The sequence below is a fragment of the Zingiber officinale genome, chromosome 1A (assembly GCF_018446385.1).
Source record: "Zingiber officinale cultivar Zhangliang chromosome 1A, Zo_v1.1, whole genome shotgun sequence".
Taxonomy (NCBI): domain Eukaryota; kingdom Viridiplantae; phylum Streptophyta; class Magnoliopsida; order Zingiberales; family Zingiberaceae; genus Zingiber; species Zingiber officinale.
The window spans coordinates 134,798,338-134,821,589 of NC_055987.1; the positions used below are offsets into that span (position 1 = coordinate 134,798,338).

The 23,252-nt window shown below is 38.3% G+C and overlaps 1 protein-coding gene and 1 non-coding gene across 2 annotated transcripts; one reads left to right on the forward strand and one right to left on the reverse strand.

Annotated features, from left to right (window-relative positions):
- Nucleotides 1–1,423: 1,423 nt before the first annotated feature.
- LOC122003475 (GDSL esterase/lipase At1g28600-like) lies at nt 1,424–3,204 on the forward strand. Its single transcript, XM_042558588.1, has 5 exons — nt 1,424–1,673; nt 1,757–1,936; nt 2,081–2,226; nt 2,337–2,610; nt 3,140–3,204. The coding sequence occupies exons 1-5, from the start codon at nt 1,424–1,426 to the stop codon at nt 3,202–3,204; spliced, it is 915 nt and encodes a 304-aa protein (XP_042414522.1).
- Nucleotides 3,205–15,797: 12,593 nt separating this feature from the next.
- Nucleotides 15,798–15,902, reverse strand: LOC122039146. Its single transcript, XR_006128038.1, has one exon. It is a non-coding gene; the product is annotated as a small nucleolar RNA R71 (small nucleolar RNA).
- Nucleotides 15,903–23,252: the final 7,350 nt, after the last annotated feature.

The following is a 23,252-nucleotide window of genomic DNA, read 5'->3' on the forward strand; positions in this document are numbered from 1 at the left end:
GTGGATAATCTCTCTCTTGCTCTCTACTATTTTTCATCACTGTTCCTATAATACCATTGTCGAGCCTCCCAATTTGACTTAGATTGATTGCGCTAGGGATCCCTCCTTGATCTGTCTATTGATGTTTTCCTCTTTCTTTGTTCTCTTCGATGTGACAGATTCGCTCGTAGCTTTGAACTCCCTCCCAAGATCTTACGGTCAACATATGAGTTATCTCATCTGCTATCCATCTTTATCGAGTACATACAAGAATATACATCAAGATCTCATAATAAAACTGAGTTACTAAAATAGATCATTTAATCATTCATATTTTCAGCACTCTAATAAGTTTTAGAATTAAAATAGGGTTGAATGATTAAAAAAATCAACGGTATATAGAAATATAAACATTTCACTCATATTACCATTTTAGAAGAGTTTGTGGTTGGTTTTTTAGTCAGTTGAGCACTAAAACATTTTATATAAATTTAAAAAATTATCAAGAGTTTTAAATAATAATAAGATATATCAATAGCCAATTAGCTTTTAAATAAAAGACATATGCTATTTTAGCATCCATTAAATTTGGACCAAACTATTTTAGAAGGAAAAGATTCCATTATTAAACACCCTCTCGGTATAGTGGTTTTGGATTTTATATCCTCATTTTAAAGTTATAATGGGTATCTTTATTAATTTACTTATAACGCTGTCTTTCTTATTGGATGGTGCTAGAACGGCAACAAAATCATTAAAAATATTATGGAAAATGATATAAAAAAAATATCCATTAATGTAATAAAATTTATAATGTAATACAATTAATATTACATTAAATAAAAGAATTATATATTATACATATAATTTTGATTACATGAGTGATTATATTCTTGTATATTATTTTTTATAAAGAATATAATTTTTATTATTATATAATGATAAAAATATCATGTGATCTTTGTTGGCGACGGATAACGGTGGCCGATGGCTATGACAGTGGTGGCAGCAACGATCGATAGCAATGGTAACCGATTGATTCAGGAAATGGACTAAAGATATGTTTAGTATATTGAATCTTAGGGTTATAATATAATCCAGATTACATGCATACCTTTAGTCTTATATTTTAAATTATAAAAATTTATTATTTTTTATAATGTAGATTATATTACATTATATATTTAAAATTATATTAATTAATCTTTAATATAATCCTAATTATATTATAATCCACAACGTAAAATAGTGAATCGTGTCCCAAATTTATAAAGTTTTCCAAAAGAAAATAAGGAGAGAATATTTTCTCCGATATTGAATTTATTGCTAGATATCTTTTTCCAAATTACGAATGTTTATTTATTATGGCAAGTAATTAAGTGTATAGTATGTATATAAGGGCTCAAGAACATTCTCAGTGGAAGCGAGATACGTACAAATAAAAATGGCTTCATCTTCGTTCTCGTTTTTTCAGATCTTGTCAGCAACCACCACCCTTCTTTTGTTGCTGCAAGCCCACCAGGCAAGCAGCTGCTTCTCCGCCATATTTAGCTTCGGCGACTCGCTGCAGGACACTGGCAACTTCGCGCACACCTTCTTCAACACTGCCCTCTCAAATCCGCCGTATGGAACCACCTACTTCCACAAGGGCACCGGTCGCTACTGCGACGGCAGAATCATCCTAGATTTCATCGGTTGGTGAATGATGCAGTGCAACGCGCGATTTGGATCACATGAATCTTATATATTAATTAATATTTATTGATATTCGTTACAGCGGAAAGTCTTGGGTTACCGTTCGTGCCGCCCTTCCTTGCCGGAGGAGACTTCTCCAAGGGAGCGAACTTTGCCTTCGGAGGGGCGGTCGCAGTGAAAAGTGACCCGAACTGGAACCATACTTTGCCCGATCAAATTGAATGGTTCCAAAAATTTGTCCAAACAGATCCATTATTCAGAGGTATACATAAATGCCCACAAACATGCCCCTATATATATATATATAATTGTGATCAATTAATTAACTCGTGCTTTGAGGATTTAATTATTATTATTATTATTTTCCATTCTTAATCTTATTTTGATAATCATAAATAAACATTAGACCCCAACTTCTTGGCCAATTCGTTGATCGTGATGGGGGAGATTGGTGGCAACGACTACAACTCGGGACTCAGCAAGGGACTGCCTTATGATCAACTCATTCAAATTGTGCCCCCCGTTGTTCAAGCCATAGGCTCTGCCATCACGGTAAGTTACAAATTAATTAAGTGGTATATATATATATATAGTGATTATTTGCATGCGCCTTACATTCTATTAATTAATTACGGTTTCTTTCTTTATATATATATATATAGACTTTGATTGGACTAGGCGCGAAAACCTTTGTCGTCCCTGGTAACCTACCGATCGGTTGCATCCCCGCATGGCTAGGACAGTATCGTAGTGACAAGCCAAGCGACTATGACAAGAATGGCTGCCTCATATGGCTGAACAATTTCTCTGAGTACCATAGCAGCAACTTGCAAACCGAGCTAGACAGACTTAAAGGACAATTTCCTACTGTTACCATCGCCTATGCAGATTACCTCAACTCTGGCATCAGGATGTTCTCCAACCAAGCCCAATTCGGTATATATATATACACATTATGCATTAGACTTGTTAATTAATTCCTTGAATTTTAATTACTTTTTAAGTAAATTTAAAATATCAATCTAATGAATGAGTTTGTAATATTGTGGCGTTGGTGTAGGTATCACTGTGCCATTTACTGCTTGCTGTGGAGGAAATGGGTATCCGTGCAACGCGACTGGACCGGTGTGTCCTAATCCACTAAACTATGCCTCTTGGGAGGGATTTCACCCAACGGAGGCGACACACCATGCCATTTCGGATGGCATCATCAGAGGACCATACGCCATCCCTTTCTTGTCGCAAAAATGCTAACTCATCTAGCTTCTTAATTATAATTTATAATATTAATTGAATGTTTGGTCACGTACTTTCATTACCATTAATAAAATAAATGTCGTCAGTTCAATTCCTTCAGATATGTAATTGAAGGGATGAGATTGTTAACAGCTGAATTAATCGAAGGGATCGATATGTTATTGTCATCCACTTAATTGATCATGTATCTTTATAACTGTCCATTTAGGTTTCGGCATCGAGGTAAAATGGACGATAACAAATGATCGACACATTCCTCAAGAATCGAAATGAGTAACCTTACGCTATCACATTGCTCCATTGCTCTCCTAGAATTGAACATGGAGTGAAAAAGATTCAGCTTCTCATCTCTTAGATATACTCAGCCTGTCGACTTGCTTTCCATACCATCATTCTCCTCCGTTATTTTTTTTGCTCGACTACTTGTGCTCCTAAGTTCCTGCATACTTAGACATCAAACATAAACAGAACCTAACTTAACTCGGTTGACCATATTAAAACTACCACGAGGTACTTACAATCTCCCCCTTTTTGATGTGCATCATCCTAAGTTAAGTTAGGGTTAAAACAAAATGCAATATAATAAATAAGTGAAGAAAATTACAATGATACTAATTATTTTACAAATTAGTGTTGAAAATAAATTTTTAATTATCTCAATTTTCTCTTAACTTATACCTATTTCTCTCACTTTGATTATATCAAAAAATTAGGAAAAAAAATAAAATAAACAGTTAGAAAATTTTGAATTTTTTCTAGGGGAATATTATAAGAATTACCCGTAGGTTAATATTTATTAGAAATAATTTTTTAAAAATATCAAATTTTTATTAATTAATCTTCTATTTTGATAAAAATAATTTAAAAATTACTTTTCTATTTCAAAAAATGCTAAAAATATTTTTCAAACTTAAACAGATTAAGCTAGATAAGTATAAAAATTTATATAGAAAGAGAACCTAACTTAACTCGATTGATAACATCAAAACTGTTGGAGCAATCTAGATACCCTAGATTTTGATGTTTGGAAAATGTTTAAATTAGATTTATTGTTATATTTGATATGCATTGTAAGTGTGCAGGATACAGGTACAACAAGAAAAGTCCAAGTGTGATCTTGGCAAAAGAGGAAAGTCCAAGGGTGAGTCTTAGCAGTATAAGTCCAAGCATGTAGTCTTGGCAACATAAGTCCAACTGTAACTTGACAATGGATGAAGTCCCAGAGACACGACCTCTTGGCAAAGGAAGACCCAACAATAATGACAATGCCGATGGAAGCTCCAGAAGGCAAGGCGTGAAGGATGGAAAGACATCTGAGAGACGTAAGATTGATGCAGGAGGATAAAAGGCTAGGTTTAGGTTGTGTGGGCAAGGACGAGTCCATGAGAGATTGTACTTAGGGTAAAATCCTAGGATTAGAATTTTACTATAGTAGTACTATAGCAATTATTGTAGGTCATGAGCACTGATCATTAGCATAGAATATTTTTGCAAGCTCATTTTAATGATGGCAGTCAATTGGGACTTATGGCAGTCGACTGATACAGTTTGAAAATATTTTTCAATATTAGAAAATGACCAAAAGAGTCGTCAACATGTATGTAATCTTATGGGGGGATTAATACATGATGTTTATGGTCATTATAGGTTAAAGAGTCTAATAATTGGGATATTATTGGAGATCTTTTTGATGTATGGCAAAGAGAGAGAAGTGTTGGATTTAAGTGGGAAACCTATATACACCTTTACAAGAGGCAAAGGAGGAAAGTCCAAGAATGAGTTTGGGCATATAGTCTTGGCAACGTAAGTCCCAGTGTGACATGGAAATGGATAAAGTCCTGAAGGCACGACCTTTTGATAAAGGAAGACCCGAGAATAATGACAAGGTCGATAGAAGCTCCAAAAGACAAGGCGTGAAGGATGGGAAGGTATCCGAGGGACGTAAGGATGATGGAGGAGGCTAGAAGGCTAGGTTTAGTTTGTGCAAGTAAGGACGAGTGTGTGAGAGATTGTACTCAGGGTAAAATCCTATGTCTAGGGTTTTACTATAGTAGTACTATAGAAATTACTATAGCAGTTACTATAGTAGTTGACTGGTGTTTTTATCAGTTTACTGGTAGCGAACAAAATGGTTCTGTTCACTCAACCCATGTGGATCAGTTGACCGGTATTTTCATTAGTTGACTGGTATCAAGCCGTTGGCCTATAACAGTCGAATTCCACTTAGGACTAGTCGACTGGTATCTTTACCAATCGACTAGTGGTGGGAAAATAGCTTGGTATTTTCCTCCTGAGCTCTATTTAATAGGGTTTGGGGTACTTAGGCATGGTTGACAAAATTAGTGGTGGTTAACCCTAATTAGAATCTCCAAGTGCTCAAGTGATCTAGTGTGGTCTTGTACGAGTTATGGATAGGTTTCTCCACTCACAAGGAGCTACGCAAGCCAACTGAAAGTTCTCTAGGGAATCATCCATAGACGAATCGGGATCTTCCACCTGACAGATAGTCATGGAGTAGGAGCTTTATCTCCAAACAACGTAAATGAGCGTGTCTTTGTTGTTTGCTTGTCTTCATTCTTCTTGTTTTAGTTTAGCTTTTTATTTGTTAGTTTGCTTTGCATTCCGTTGTGCACTAACATTATAGGAAGCGAATAATTTGAGTGAGATGCTATTCACCCCCCTCTAGCAGGCGTCAAGGTCCCAACAAAAACTACAATGGTGTACTTACAGTAGGTTTTATAGTCTAAATTCTAACTCGACGAAGGAAATTTAGAAATTTTCGATTCTTTTGATTAAGCAACTTCTTGTGTACTTATTATTTGTCTATTCATGGCATGATTTGTTAATATATGGATTCATATTTGTAGTACCCCTCGTATATTGATGAATTAATGCTTAAGAATATGCTTATCTAGGTCATTTATCATTTGAGATTATTCTTATTATTTATTTGATATGTCGATATGATATTTTTGTCCTTAAGTTATAGAAATTATTACATAATTGTTATAGATGATACATTAGATAAGTTAGGTCATGATCAGTTATGATAATTGTTACAAAAATTATTACAAAATTGCTAAGTTTTGTACTTATGTTGGTAATGTTAGAAATTTTATTCTCATTAAATTATAATATACATGAACAAACCTTGGATGTACAATAAAATAAAAAATAGATTTATTCGAAATGAATATTTTGCTAAAGTTGAAGAGTTTGTGAACTTTGTTAAGAGTCATCCAAAATTTATGAATGATATTAATTTATATTATTTGTGTAATCATTATAAATGTAGAAATAAAACTTTCCGTAATGAGGATACCGTGAAAATACACACACATACATATAGTTTTATTCCAAATTACTACAATTGGTACTGTCACAAAGAGTCTTATTTGTTGTTGCTTCTTCATTTAATATAACTGCTCTAAGGGAATCATCGTCAAATAAGAATGCAATATAATCAATGGTTCATGATGAGATGAATGCAGTTGATCATTCCAATATAGATGAAATATCTGTAAGTACCCTGTGATGATTTTGATGTGATCAACCAGGTCAAGTTAGGTTTTGTTATTGTTTGATGCCTTGTGTCTAAGTGTGCAAAAACTTAGGAGCACAAGAGGTCGAGCGAAAGACGTAGTTAGTAAGAAGGATGACACAGGAGAGATTTGACGGGCTCGGTGCATCCGAGGGATGAGGTGCTGCGAAAGATGCTGGCGCATGATAAGGAGGAACACGACGTTTCTGAAGGATGAGAAGCCAGAGTGGAAGACTGCTCGAGAAGATAGGGAAATGGGTTTGGGTGAGCCTTATTTCGGATGGTCGAAATCACCCAAACGAGCTGAGTTGGAGTGAGAACCCAGACCAAAAAGTCAACCTATTGGTTGACTTGGTCCGAGCGCTTAGATCAACTAGGTGCCTCACAGTCTGGGCGCCCGAACTAGAAATTATATCAAAACACACCGTGGCATGATCCGGTGCAATGAGGATAAAATTCTATCCATGTTTAGGCGCATGGAACCCTTTTTGTAAATCATTCTCTTTTTGTTCTACTACTCCTTGTGAGCCAATAACGTTGTAAGAGGCTACACCACCCAAAGGAGATCTGCATAGTGTGTTTCACTTACCTTGGATTAGCAATTCTCTGATTGCAACCAAGTAATTCTTTCTGTGCCTCTGTCTTTGATTTGTTTCTTTTTTTATTCTTTGTATACAAATGTTTGCTATAATTAGCTATAAGTCGAGAAAGGTTTTTGTTTTTATTTTTCAGGGCTCTTTACCCCCTCTAGCCAGCCTTCAGGGGGCCAACAATTGGTATCAGAGCTAGGACGCTTTAGAAAGACTAACTACTGACCGAAGCCAAGAAATCAATGGTCGGACCAAGCCTCATTCCGCCAAAGTTTGAGGGGGAGTTCGCGCACTGGAAATGCCGAATGGAGGTTAATCCGATTTGAGATTTGCGAAGGTGAGCACTGGTTATGATGAATGATGATGACCGCCGATGAAGACGAATTCCAATGATCTGAGAACTTCTCCGTGCTCCTACGCACAATGAGACGAGCCAACAAAGTATTAGTGACCTAAGACTGGGGTGGGGATCCTTGGATAGGTCGTCCGACGCTTAAGTCAGTCCCTCTCCAAGATGGAAGAAGAAGAAGAAGAATAACTGAAATGAAGAACAGAGTCCTGATGCTAGAACTTATGTACCTTGCCAATAGAGAAGATCCCTCTTTTTATACTACCTCACGTGATCTCCGTAGTTGTGAGGTGGTCCCCAGTTTGTTAGAGTTTATTAGGAGATGAAGTCATCTCCTATGTTTCGTACAATAATCCTTTAAGGAATTTTTTTTGTACCCCAAATGTACCCGTTTTGTCGTTTAAAACCCGTCATCATAATTAAAGAAGCTTCTAGAAGATATTTCCCTTCAAATATTCTGTTAAGCATGTTTCAACCGATCATTTGAGCCGACTGTGTATACTGTTCAGAATACCTTTTGTGAGATATGTTTCGGCCGATCGTTCAAGCCGCCCTAATATGCTATTAAGAATATCTCCTGCTGAATATATCTCGGTCGGTCGTTCAAACCAGTCGTATATACTACTAAGAATATTTCCTATTAAATATGTCTCGTCCGGTCATTCCAGCCGGCCATATATGTTGTTAAGAATGCTTCCTGTTAAATATATCTTGGTCGGTCATTAAAGCCGGTTGTATATGCTATTAAGAATACCTCATGCTAAATATATCTCGGCCAGTCATTCAAGCTGGTCATATATACTGCTAAGAATGTTTCCTGTTAAATATGTCTCGGCCGGTCGATACAGCCAACCGTATATGTTGTTAAGAATGCTTCCTGTTAAATATATCTCGACCGGTTGCTCAAGTCGACCGTATATGTTGTTAAGAATACTCTTTGTTAACACTTTCTTTACGCTCAGGCAGACTTTGCCCAGTCGAGCATGTACGAACGTGGGGGCACTCATTTGGCCTGTAGTCGGCTGGTACAATACTGAGAATATTATATAAGGCTAGATGCCTTTATGCTCGGGCGGATTTTGCCCGGTCGAGCATGTATGAGCGCGGGGGTGCTCACTCGGCCTGCGGTCGGCCGGTACGATACTGAAATATTATATAAGGCTAGATGCCTTTATGCTAGGGCAGGTTTTGCCCGGTCGAGCATGCAAGAGCGTAGGGGTGCTCACTTAGCCTGTGGTCAGCCGGTTATATGAAGAGAATTTTATATAAGGCTAGATGCCTTTATGCTTGGGCGGGCTTTGGCCGGTCGAGCATGTATGAGCGCGGGGGCGCTCACTGTTGACTCTCCGCAAGTGTACGGAAATATCATAAGTAATAATAAAGATATCGTATCCACAGGGAATGGAATAACCACTAAAGATTTATCAACGCGAATTAGCTAAACAACCAATCAATTGTTTGTCAAAAGCTAAATGCAACTATGCAAAGAAAAACATAAAGATGAAAGAATAACAAACAAGAATGAGGGCTTTGATAAAAGGGATGTTCTAGGAGTTTTGGTTTCTTTATAAGGTTCTTCAATGTAAATGATCTACCAAATCTTATTTCTCAATTATCCATCATTTGTAGAAGGTTGTCGGTTCCCTCTTGCAATAGACAACTGGCCTAGGACTGAAATCTATACCTAAACGTGATCAATTAGGAATGAGTCTATGTTGTCCTTACACGGGCTTGCCTGTCACGTGCGTCCCTCGGATAATCAACATAGGATTCATCGCTCCTCAACCGCATTAAGATATAATATATGAACTCATACAATCTATCCTACCCTCTTGAATTGCCCTATTTCACCCTCAAGATCATCCCTCAAACGTCCTTACACGGGCATGTTCCTGTCATGAACATCCCTCGAAAAATTGAATAAGAAGCAATCCATACAAGATCCCCAGGATATTCAAACATTTAATCAAGCATGGTAATTAAGTTCTAATCACAACAATCCATACAAGATCAAATTGATACAAACAGGGCAAAATCATAGAAATAGGAAATTGGCAAATCCATAAGAGTTTTACATCAAATCATCCTTACAATTACTCCCTCCATCCTAGAAGAAGAGATCTAATCTATAAAACAAGGAGAGAAATCCAAAAACAAGAAGATTACAAGCATCTTGATCCCCAAATCCAAGAAAGAAGGGAGAAATAAAGCTTATCTATGATGAAGAATGGTCTTCGGATCCAATCCTTGCTTCCGGAGTCGAAACGCTGAAGATCCGCCCTTAGATCACCGGAAAAACCCTCTAAGAAGGTGGAGGAACGCCCCAAATCTTGTTTTCCCCCAAACGGGAGAAGATCCCCTTTCAAATCATCAAGGAGGTCTTATATAGAGGAGAGGTTTGGGCGCCACACGACCCCGAGGCACGGCCGTGTGAGGTTCACACGGCCAAGCCCACTCCCTTTTCTGCCTATCTACACGGCCGTGTGTGATACACGGCCGTGGCACACACTGCTTCTGCTTCTCTTTCATGGCCGTGTAGATCTACGCGACCTGCACTGCCTCTACCTCTTGAAACCTCGCACGACCGTGTGGTGCACATGGCCAGGGTCTTCTTCTTGGTCTCTGGAAATCTTGCATGGCCGTGTAGATCTACACGGCCGTGTAAGGCTTCAGCTCTGGATGGCTTGCATGGCCGTGTAGTGTACACGGCCTAACTCCTTCTGTCTTCAAATCTTGGCACGACTGTGTGAGGTTCACACAGCCATGACCACTTCCTTTTCTGCTGCAAACACACGGCCTGGGCAACCCCGCATGGCAGGGTTGTGTGAGGTCAAGGAATGGTGCCTTCCTCCTTTTACTCACTTGTAGATTTGACCTTGAACATGAATCCTTCACCAAATTCTACTCCTGTGTACAGAAAATGCACAAAATCATATCTCCGAACAAAGAGAGTAAATATGCTAAAAGAAAAGCTGGAAGTACAAAAAATATGTAGACAAAGCATGTGTAAAGTATGTGAATGTGCATCAAAACATGCTAAACAAAGGTATATAATCTACGTACATCACACCCCCAAACTTAAACCTTTGTTTGTCCTCAAGCAAAATGCCGCAATCTAAATTCATATGTTTTACAATGCTCTCATAACCCTAATGCATTCTCCTAACTCTATCAAAAAGTTTCATTAATAAGCATGATCATGGAAACAAAGTTAAGTATGGCTCAAGCATAAGTCTCTTGTGCACAGTGCAAGGTAACTCAAAACTCTTCAAGTTTCAATCTATGTCCTAGTGAAGTCATCAAATTTGAATTCCTAATGTTTTCGGTGATAGACAATTAACCAGTGATAGACACTTACTTGCCACACACTTGGTTCATATTTCTCAATCAACCCAAGGTCTCAAAGGCGTGCTCAATCTCAAGAGAAGCTAAGCAGTCATTTCCCCAGTAACCTAACTTGGTCTCAAAGGGGTGACTTGCTAGATTCTACTCATGACAACTGTTTTTTATATCCCTTATTTAACTTTTTTTTTCACTTTTTTTTTTTCATAAGCATTTGCATTGTGCAAATCTTATTCACAAATGTACTTGTTGTGATATTTTGATTTTTACAAATGAGCTTACATGATTTGAGCCTCATCCAGTAACCAAAATAAAGTTTGAGAAATCACCATGGAAACCAAGTACTAATCAAACAAGCTGAATCATGACTATTTCAATGATATCAACCATTCAAGCATTAAGTAGAAGTGAAGTGAAAATAAGATTCTTAAGGTCAAGCCAAAACTAAAACTTATCTCCATATGATATTTAGCTTATATCATGCTACCCAAGATAGAGAAAAGAGGTACACTAAGCATACTACTAGCATCATTTAAAACATCATGAATCTAGATAATGAACGTGCTAACATTTAATCTTGAAGACAAGAAAGCATATAAGTGAAGTTCTGATGTTCTCAAGATGTATGCCACAAAGTTTTCAAAAGATAGTCAAGTGATTATCAAAAATCAAGCAATCAAAGCAAGAGAAAATACAAAACAAAAAAATAAACATGTAGAAAATAAGCAAAAACTAAGAAAAAGAAAAATGCAAAAATTTGGTTATTAGCACCTCTCCAGACTTAAACTTTTCATCATCCCGATGAAATCAATATGGTGGAGGAGGAGGAGGTGGACGAGGGAAAGGAGGCCTAGGCCTATGAGGTTAACCAATGGGAAAACTAGGGAAACCAGGAGTTTCACTCAGGATTATATGATACTCAAACAAAGCATTAACTTGTTGGCTAGTGATATTCATGCTCTGCATAAAATCTCTCATTCTAGCCTGATCAGTATCATAATCTTGGACAAATTCAGCCACTTGACCTTGAAAATTCCTCGTGAACTGAAAGTGATTTTGTACTTCTCTAAACTGGTCATTTGATAAAGAGAAGTGACCTTCTAACATTTCTCGTTGGGCATTTTACTTCTCATGAAGTGAGTCTAGAGATGCACGAAAATTTGAAAAGTCAAATTTGGAGGGACCTGTACCATAGGCAAAAGAATGTCTAGCAGGATCCAGATTATCGGAGGGCTGCAGGTATCCAGATGTCGAGGGCTCAATGTGTGGCTCTGTATCTCCGGATATGGAAGGAACATTCTCGGAGTCTAAATCAGTGATTACCCAATTAGCTGGGTTACGAACTGAAGTTCGATCAGGACAAGGCAGAGGTAAAGGAAAACCATTCGACCTTGGAAATGCAAAACCATTCTCATCCCAACAGATTATTTTCAAAGCGAGACATGCATCCATGTCAATCATATCATTGCCATGAATAACTTCCAACTCATCTAAATCAAGTTCCAAGTTAATTGTTATTTGAGTAATCAAACCACCAAGAACTATTGATCCCGAAGATGCCCTCGTAGCTCTCACCAAGGTTTGCAAAAAATGAAAACCGGAATCAAAATCAACCTTATGTAACATAGCCCATAGAGAATAAAGTTCAACTTTCTTAACGACTCCATCACTTTCCCCTCTACCAAAAATAGTTTTGCTCATGACTCGATGTAGATATCTAAAAATAGGGTTTTGCATGTAAGAAGCCTTGGCTCTAGAGGGCTCATAGGGTTGATCTAATCTGGTGATCGAACTCCAAAAATTGTTCCAATTAAACCTAGAATCAAACCTCCGAGAGCTACCAGAAGACAATCCAAAACAAGTGTTAAAGTCACTAAATGTCCATTGAAATTCTTGACTCATTAATCTAAAAGTTATCTTGCCAACATAATCATCCTCATTGGCAAAATAGACAACTAGTGAACTTAAAAACTCCAAAACAATGTGAGGATAAGTAGGTAGATGTGTGTATAAAGTATCACTCCAATCTAGGAACCCAATCAACCAATCTATATCATCTCTAATTCCAATCATATCTAAAACGATTGGATCCATATACCTAGTACACACAATCTTTCTATTGACAAGAATTGTAAATCTAGTTATTTGATCATCATTTCTAAACACGATATTGAATTCGTTGTCATTACCTTCATCGGATGAGGTCCTCTTTCCTTTGCTTTTCACTGGTTGTTTCCCTTTATCTTTGGTTGGCTCATTCCCTTTGTCTCCACTAGTTCCACCACCCTCCTGATGTGCGTAGATATTATGATCAGTTATACATGTTTTGACGCACATTCACTTACTTTATTCATATATATTCTATGTATGTTCACCTCTTTTAGCACATATTCATCATAAATACTCTTTTGTTCGGAGATCTGCTCTTTTGTGTGTTTTCTGATTGATAGGACATGATTTGGAGCAAAAACGAAGCTTACATGAAGTCTAGAGCTTCCAGAGTGACACAGGCAGGCGAAGACTAAGTTTTATTTATGTTCTGGCCATGTAGAACCCACACGGCCATGTGGGGCATGTTGAAGCCGTGTGAATGCCACACGGCCGTGTGAAGGCCGTGGAGATTTCCAACACTGCAGACCAAAAATAAAATGGCCATATCTTTGTGGTCGGTTGGAGTTATAAGCCTTCCAGATATCAAAATGTAGATAACTTCAAGATCTACAACTCTTATGAAGACTTAAACCAGAGAAAACCAAGTTTTCAAGGTCTAAAGCTCGTTTCTATGAGACACGGCCATGTCAAATCCTGCACTGCACACCAAGAGTAAAATAGGCATAACTTTGTGGTCCATTGGAGTTTTGGGATGTTCTTTATACCGAATTGTAGATAACTTCAAGATATAAAACTTTGATGAAGACCTCAACTCAAGAATACCACTTTAAGATGTGATAAAATGGTCTACAAAGTCCATATGGCCTTGACACACGACCGTGTCAACTCTGCATGGGTGTGCGGTGTTGCTAGAGCAGCAGGAAGGCATGGCCGTGTGGATTTGCACGACCGTGCCACTCTACCCGAAGAGAAGGAAGGCACAGCCGTGCCAACTCACACGACCGTGCCACTTAAACCAGTGTAGAAGCTAAGCATGGTCGTGCGGACTCGCACGGCCGTGCCACTTAACCAGTGCAGCAGGAACGCATAGCTGTGCGGACTTGTACGGTCGTGCCACTTAACTAGAAGAGAAGAAAGGAATGGCCGTGCCAACCTTGCACGGCTATGCCACGAGCCGTGCGGCGCCCACACCCTAGCTTATAAAAGGGTCAAGAAACCTATTTTTGGGGGAATCTTTGGTTCAGGACTTCATCCCTCCCCTCGGGAAAAGCCGTCAAGCTTCATCCACCACCGTATTTTCACGATCCGTCCATCTCCAGAGCAAGGAAGCATCCCCAAGACATCGAAATCATCAAGCATCTCTTCTTCCTTTCCTTCTAGGGCTGTAAGTATGTTTTTCTTTATGTTCTAGGGTTGTTTTTCCCCTACAATGGAGTAGACATCCTCTTCTAGGATTAGGAAGTATTTGTAATACGATGGAGATGTAGAACTATGTTGATTCACCATATTTCTATTCAATGAATTATTTATGCCTTGTTCATACTTGATGAAGTTGTGTGTGTGACGTAGTTATGTTTCTTACACACTTTGTTGATTGATGTGGAGGATTGTTGATCACACAAGGGGATGCCCTAGAGTGTATTGACCAAGGTACCCTCGTGATAGGGGTAACCCTTTCCGGACGTCTAAGACGTTCCCTTAAAAGGAGAAACAATCCCATAGGATTTGCTGCTCTCGTAGAGAGAGTGCTCTAGATCGTATATCCGAGGGGCCTTAGTAACAAGGGTAACCCGTTCATGGATGTCTAGGACATTCTCTTGAAAGGAGAGGCAATTCCTCCATAAGGAAGTAGGAACCCGTACCATCTACCTTTATCCTTATTGCTATTTACTAGACACGAATTCCTGTGATCTACCGAGGCGCCCTAGTGACAGGGGTTAACTGTTACAGGATTTCACAGGGATCGTCTCTATTTGATACTTAGGGATATTGACCAATCTAACTTCCTACAAGAGCATGTACATAGAGGGTAGAAACTAAGCAATCTATGTAGTATCTCCTAGTATTACAATGGAACCGAAATCCTAGAATCCATCTCCCGAAGCTCATTCCCTCCAAGATCTCTTCCCTCTCTCTCAACCTTCTTTCTCTCTTCAATCACTCTCGTTAGTTTGCAAGCGCCAAAGCTAACTTTCGACCGTCTAGATAACCTACTTGTGACATCTCTAGTGCTTAATCAACAATCCCTGTAGATTCGACAAATCTTTTTATATTACTGACGACGAAACCGTACACTTGCGGTTGCGTAACAAGTTTTTGGCGCTGTTGCTGGGGACTGTTCGTATTAACATTAGTAGATTAGAAATTTAGTTAATCTAGACTTGTGAATAGTCTTGTTTTTCCATTTTCATATTTCAAAAAAAAAATCTACATTTCCTTTCTTATCTTTAAATTCTGCATTTATTTTTTTCACATAGCATTTTATTTCTTGTTTTTCATTTGTTTTTCCTTTTTTAATTCTTCTCATAAATTTTTTTCTTAGACACCATGAGCACTAACATGTCAAGCAGGTCCTTAAGAGATTTCTCTGTACCCATTTCTGCAAGATTTTTATCTCCCATGGTGCAGCCTCAGATTGAAGCAGAAAGTTTTCAACTAGACCCAGAGTTAATTTTCATGATACAAGGTCATAAATTTAGAGTAGAAGTATCGAAGAGTCCTTATCTGCACCTTGAGAGATTTCTAGAGCTTTGTGATATGGTGGACTATGAAGGAGTGTCAGCGGATGCAGTTCGATTGATGGCATTTCCTTTCAGTATCAAGGTTAAAGCAAGGACTTGGCTATATTCTCTTCATCCTCAGAGCATCACAAGTTGGGAACAATTGGAGCAGCAATTTCTGAATCATTTTTACCCTCCAAGCAGAACAATCTACATGAGGAGTTACATTACAAATTTTGTTCAAAAAATGGAGAATCTTTATTTGAAGCATGGGACAGATTCAAGAGTCTACAAAGGCAATGCCCTCACCATGTCTTGGAGAAATGGTTGATTCTACACATATTCTATAAGGGAATTTCTTTTTCAGATAAGTGTTTGTTAGATTCATCAGTTGGAGGTTCATTTATGGACAAGAGTTTAAAAGAAGCTTATACATTAATTGATCAAGTGACATTGAACCTCCATGGATGGTCAAGTAAATTTTGGATGGAATCTCCCTTAGAAATTCAAGAAGTACAAGCCATATATACTAGAGAGCCTGTCAAACGAAATACAATTCAACCACCCAAGAATGTTGAAATTCAGAAGTCACAGAATAAGGAATTCAAACATTTGGGGGCAAAGATTGAGAGCATAGTTTCAAAATGGTTCAAAGAAGATCCCCCTCCGATACAAATAAGATCTAGTGAAAATTGTAATGATATTAAGTTAAGGAACAACAAGAATCATGAAGAACTTCTGAAAAATGACTTGTATAGAATTGAGGAGAAGAACAATAGATACTCCAAGAAGTTCCCAAAGACCACAAGTACCTTTCCCTCAACGATTGATCACACCTACACTAGATATGCAAATTGGACCTCCTCCGCAAGCTCAAAACGAAAATGGAAAAAGGTGTTAGTTAGAGCACTAGAGCCAATCATCTGATGATTGTTGTATGAACTCGTTATATCATATTCTTATGTATATAAAGGCATTTGTTTATGGTTATTATGCTTACTTGTATTGGTGTCAAATAACTAAGTATAATAGCGTCCTTGAGTAGAAGGTTCTTACCTATATCAATCGATTGGTTGAATTGATAGTGAGATGATATAGGGAACACTACTCTTAATCATTCCTAGTCAAGTATTAACATTCAGGGACAATGTTAATGCGACGAGACTAGCATGTAGGTCAACTCGATGACTTAATCTCATAAGTCATGGATATGGAGATATCAAGTTGACACATGGGTATGCATTGGAGAATGTATACTGAATGACCCGCCATGAGAAAGTATCATGGATCGTTATATGAGTGTCATATACTTTCTCATGTGGCTATTAGTATGACTATTAGTCCTTGGACCTGAAGTCACCATGGTTCCCTACATAAGGAGTTACATACTTTGGCTTCGTCAAACGTCACCCGTAACTGGGTGGACTATAAAGGCGATTACTGGGTATGTAACAAATTATGCTGAGGGATGTGAGTGATGTAGATGGGATCTATCCCTCCTATATGATGGGAGTGACATCATTATTCTTGATAGAGTGAGACCACTAAGTGCATGACCATGCCCAAATGAGTCAATATGAGATGTTGAGCTCATTTGATTGAGTGAGTCTACTTGGGATTCAAGATTTAGATTGATTAGAGGATGACACGGTCTATGCCTCATATTGATTAATCTAGATGTCAAGGATAAAAGGACACTTGTCATATATTGTGAGGGGTCACAATTAGTAGTCACAAGGTGATGTTGGATTTCAACATTCTTGTAACTTGGGTAGTAATGATGTGTTGCTAGATACCGCTCATTACTTATGCTTCTAAAAGAGTTTAGGAGCATTGTCAATCTTACAAGAACCTATAGGGTCACACACAAAGGGCAATTAGATGGAGATTAGGTTCATATGATGAACCAAGAGGATTAGGTTCATGTGATGAACCAAATTGGATTAAGAGTAATCCAAAGTAAACTAATTGAGTTGGACTCAATTTGGTTCATGTGTTAAATGAGTCTAATTTGGACTTAGACTCATTGAGCCAATTTAATTCAATGAACAGAGATTCATTAAATTAAAATTGACTTGAACCAATGGTTAGATTTGATCAACCATGGGAGAGAAGTGGTCAAGTTTGACTTAATTTGAGAGGAAGATGAAAGGTCAAGTTTGACTTGACCATTGCCACCTCATTTGTGAGTTGGCATTAAGTGGACTAATGATGATGTGCCACATCATCAAGGCTAGCACATGTGTGTGTCATCTCATTAGGGAGATCAAGAGTTGTGACTGTTGAAATCCCATGGAGGTTTATAAGCCTCAAAAGGTGGCCGACCACTTAATTCACAAGTGTGAGTTTCATTTGGTTTTGGTAACCTCCTTCTTCTTCCTCTCTACCTTTCTTCTCTCCCTCTCCTCCACCATTGCTGATACTCTAAGGTTGCTACCACATCTTTAGAAGTTCTCTCCATCGATTTTTTCATGTGGATACACATAAAGGATTGTACACTTGACAACCTTGAGATCCGGTTAACTTTGGACGAGCGGGATTTGCGAAGGGCTTCGCATCAAGGGTAATCTCTTTTTCTTTGTAGATCTAATGTAGATCTAGGTTAGAAAAACTCGTACACGTAGAAAATTTTTGTTTTATAACTTCGCACGGATCCGGTGGCATGGGATTCGGGGTTTCCGCAACGCAAAAAGTGATTTTTGCGGCCCGAAAAATCCAACAGTGGTATCAGAGTCACGTGCTAAGCATGTACGAGTTTCATTTGTATTTTTATGAAAAATATCAGTTCTATAAATTTCTGTAAATTTATGATTTTTATGTATTTTATGGTTATTTTTCTCGTAGAAGCGAAGCAACAAGTGTTAGAACACTTGTAGGCTTCGATTACCGAGAAACACCTTCCGAATCGGCAAGGTCTCGCCCAAAATATTTTGGGACAGTGACTTAAGGCGCTGTAGGATTACTTAGGAACACTCACAATGATTATATTGCAAGTAGAGGTGCTGCCCCTAACCCTGCAAGGGGCTTTGTTCCGCGATTGCACCTGAAAATCGCTAATCGAGATCGTCGGGAAGTTGCGACTCATAAAATTGTAAAAATATTAGAAAAATTAAAAAAATTTATGAAAATTACATAATTTAGAATTATGTATCATTTTGTGATGGTCATGGCCCAAAGAACCCAATTTGATTGGAAATATGTGTTGTAATTCATAATATGGTCTGCGCGCCATTTTGTGTGAAGTGCGTGTTGTATTTGATTCACGACCTGCACGTCGTGCCTCTCTATTTTATATTCCTATTGTAAAATAGTTTTTAGACTCAAATGTAACTTGAGTTTCACCCTTTGTAATGTACAAAATTAGAGCAGTGGAAGGTCCACTTGAGACGGAGTTACGAGGAGGGTGCGAGCAACACATGACGGTCAAAGGGAGGAGCTTGAGGAAGCTGTTGACCCTAGGTTGACCATACGATCTTCTCATTGGCTTGAGAAGATCGTAGTAAGACCATGACTAATCACAAATTAATTAATTGCTTGTGTGTGTATATGTGATGCATGCTAGAATAGTAATTAATTAGTGCTTTAACGATTAGATTAGATCTAAATCGCGTACATGATGCACTTCCACGATTAGATTAGATCTAAATCGCGTACATGATGCACCTCCATGATTAGATTAGATCTAAATCGCGTATATGATACACATCGTCGATTAGATTAGATCTCAATCGCGTCAACTCAAAATGTCTACCATGCTGTGATACCCATACTACCTCGATCACATGTTGTTGTTGAATCTCCAAAACAGAGCAACGCATATTATCTTAGTAGGGTGCGGAGGGACAATCTTGGTCCCGCCTATCAACGCATGGGTGAGTACAACTCAATTAGATTGGGTAACTAGTTAACTCAATTGGATCGAGTTTAACTATAGGCATTTTCCAATGGTTGGTAGATAGGTCAAAATCACATTTATATTAACTCTTGGGCAATTTAGCCAAAGCTAACTCAAGTTTTAATATACATGCGGATCTTGATCCTATAAACAAGAGTTGCATAGAGATGTAATTGGTAATTAGTTACCTACCGATCATACTAAAGTCTTGGGCGATTTAGCCAAAGCTAACTCAAGGCGTAGTATGTTATGGATCTTGTCCCGCACGAATTATAGCTAGTTAGAATCTAGTAAGTGTGGTTTGACCACATCCATGACTTGATTCTACAAAAGTTCTATAATTTAGTGGGAGCATCATTTAATTAAAGGCTAATTAGATGATTAATTGAAATATGATATTTATTTTCTATATTTTTCTGTTGTAGAATACCATATCGTCAAACAGGAACTCCTTCTCCCTGCGTTCTGCCCTCGAAAAGGACAAGCTCAATGGAGCTAAGTTCCTGGACTGGTATAGAAATATGAGAATAGTTCTCACTCAGGAAAGAAAACTGTACGTCCTAGAGCAGCCCATTCCTGAGGCACCTCTTACCACTGCCACGCGAGATGATCGTGATGCTTACAAGAAGCATCAAGATGACACATTAGGTGTGTCATGTCTTATGCTCGCGACCATGAACTCTGAGCTTCAGAAGCAGCACGAGTTGATGGGAGTTTATGATATGGTTGAACATCTTCGTCAACTATATAAAGGACAAGCGAGGCACGAGAGATTCGAGGTCTCTGAGGCACTGTTTCAGTGCAAGATGCAAGATGGGACTCCCGTAGGCCCATATGTACTCAAAATTATTGGGTACATAGAAAACCTACAGAGGTTGGGATTCCCGCTTGGCCAAGAGCTGGCCACTGACCTGATCTTGCAATCCTTGCCAGATAGCTATAGTCAATTCGTTCTAAATTATAACATGAACGAAATTGACAAGCCATTACTCGAGCTACTTAGCATGTTAAGAACTACTGAGCTCAACCTTAAGAAGGTTAAGCCCATTTCCATTCTGATGGTACAAAAGCTTAAGGGCAAGGGCAAGCCCAAAGGTAAGGGAAAGTTCCAAGCCAAGGGCAAAGGCAAGACACTGAAACCGAAAGGAGGGGTTGCCAAGGATGCTACCTGCTTCCACTGTGATCAGACCGGGTACTGGAAGAGGAATTGCAAAGTGTACCTGGAGATCTTTAGAAGAAGAGAAGTGAGACTTCCACTTCAAGTATATATGTTATAGAAGTCAATCTATCTATTTCTTCATCATGGGTATTAGATACCGGATGTACTTCTCACATTTGTACTAATGTACAGGCGCTGAGAAATAGCAGGGCATTGACGAAGGGCGAGGTGGACCTACGAGTAGGCAATGGAGCACGGGTTGCTGCTGTTACTGTAGGAACTTATTCTCTATCTCTGCCCTCTGAGCTTGTATTAGAATTGGATGATTGTTGTTATGTGCCTGCTTTGACTAAGAACATTATATCAGTTTTTTGTTTAGACAAGAAAGGTTTTTCATTTATAATAAAGAACAAATGTTGTTCAATTTATTTAAATGATATGTTCTATTGTAGTGCACCTCTGATGAACGGACTCTATATTCTAGACCTTGAGAACCCCATTTATAATATAAATACCAAAAGGTTCAAATCAAATGAAATGAACCAAACCTATCTCTGGCACTGTCGCTTAGGTCATATAAATGACAAACGCTTATCCCAGCTCCATAAAGATGGTTTGTTGGACTCATTTGATTTTGAATCATATGAGACATGCGAGTCATACCTATTAGGCAAGATGACCAAGACTCCCTTTAGTGGACACAGCGAGAGAGCGACTGACTTGTTAGGATTTATACATAGTGATGTATGTGGCCCTTTCAATGTCACTGCCAGGGGTGGTTATAGGTACTTCATTACATTTACTGATGACTTCAGTAGATATGGTTCTGTGTATTTGATGACACATAAATCAGAATCCTTTGAAAAGTTCAAAGAATTCAAGAATGAAGTACAAAACCAGCTTGCACTACAAGAATTTTTGCATTCAACAACACCCAATAGACAACGCTTTTTAATAAAAACGTTGTCGTTCTTTGTTTTACAACGCTTTTAGTGAAAAGCGTTGTCTATGGTATTTACTTTTTACTAAAGACAACGGTTTTTAATGAAGTGTTGTCTTTAGTGTTGTTGTTTATGGTCAAAGACAACATTTTTTTAAAAAACTTTTTTTAAAGTGTTGTGTATGTTTCCCCTAAACTCACTTAAAATAAATTCGCAGCCCTCGCTTTGCTAAACTCTAAACCCTCAACGCGCGCGCGCCTTCTCCTCACCACTCCTCTCCACGAGTTCTCCTCTCCACTCCTCTCCACGAGTGCCTTCTCCTCTCCTTCTCCTCTCCACGAGTGCCTTCTCCTCTCCTTCTCCTCTCCACGAGCGCCTTCTCCTCTCCACTCCTCTCCACGAGCGCCTTCTCCTCTCCACGAGCGCCTTCTCCTCTCCTTGCCGCGTGATCTCCTCTGAACCCTAATCTCGACCCAAACTCCTCACGCAAAACTCCTCACGCCGGCCCAACTCCTCCAAGTCGAGATCCCTAATCTCGCATTTCCCCATCTCCTCAATCAAAGTCAGCTTACCCTTCCTAATCTTCTCACGGCTCCTCAACTCCTCTGAACCCTTCGATCTTAGTTCCTTCCTCGCAGAGCAGATTCGAGAGTAGGAGGAACGGAAGAAAGAAAGGTAAAATTTCTTCCATCCCTCTAGAATAAGATTTTGTTTATTTTTGATTATTTTCCGAACTAGCCATTTTGCCGGATTCATACTGCATCAATTTTCCCCCTCCCCTGATTGTATTTTCTCATGATTTAATCTAAAATTTTTAAACGTTTAGCTATAGACTTTGGCAGTAGGTATTAATCCTTAAAAATAGCATGAAGCATATAACATGCTATCCTTTTTTCTCAAATTCAGTGTGAAGCTGTTGGCCAAGTTGTAGATATTATTCACATTCCAGCCTTTCTTTGTCGTCAGGTATAATGTGCAGCTTGAAATTAATCAATCTCTAGTGTTATTCTACTATTATTTTTATTGTGTACCCTTAATGCGCAGAGAATATCTCTCATTTTTATTGTATCTAAAACTTGTGTTCTGCATTATCTCATCTTAATTCTGGGCAGTGACTTGTGCCTACTCAGTTTGTTGAATTTATATCAACTACTATTGTTATATTTATGTCACTTGCCTTCTAAGAGCTTAATGGCTTAAGTATGATTTAATACATCATGCACTATTGCATTGAGTTGCTTATGTTGATGTCCCTTTGAGGAAGTTGCAGATTCTCAAGTGCTAAAGAAACAAAGTTGCTTATTATAAGTTATAATTCAAGCATTTTCCTGGAATGGTTTCATTTTTCAACTAAAGGTTAACATGTTTCAATAGAGAATATGTTTTGGTGAATGCTCCAATATTATATGACTCTACAATTTATACCAAGGCAAAAGTACCTAACTACCTATACGTAGACTCTAACAAACATGTACATATGGATAATATAGATAACTAGGTTATCTCCCCAAGTGAGAAATTTGCTATTGGGATTGCATTTTGATGAGAAACCTGTATGGTCAAAAATTTTCAGGTAGAAATACAATTTTGATTAATTGTTTAAATATTTTGTTATAGTTTCACACTATTGTTTGTGTTAATATTTTTAGGTATTAGCTCATTGTTGATTGAT

What these genes read in the sequence shown, in the direction of transcription:
- LOC122003475 (XM_042558588.1), top strand. Translation starts at nt 1,424, where the DNA reads ATGGCTTCATCTTCGTTCTCGTTTTTTCAGATCTTGTCAGCAACCACC. An exon ending in AATCATCCTAGATTTCATCG is followed by an intron (nt 1,674 to 1,756) that starts GTTGGTGAATGA and finishes TATTCGTTACAG; the next exon opens with CGGAAAGTCTTGGGTTACCG. An exon ending in AACAGATCCATTATTCAGAG is followed by an intron (nt 1,937 to 2,080) that starts GTATACATAAAT and finishes AATAAACATTAG; the next exon opens with ACCCCAACTTCTTGGCCAAT.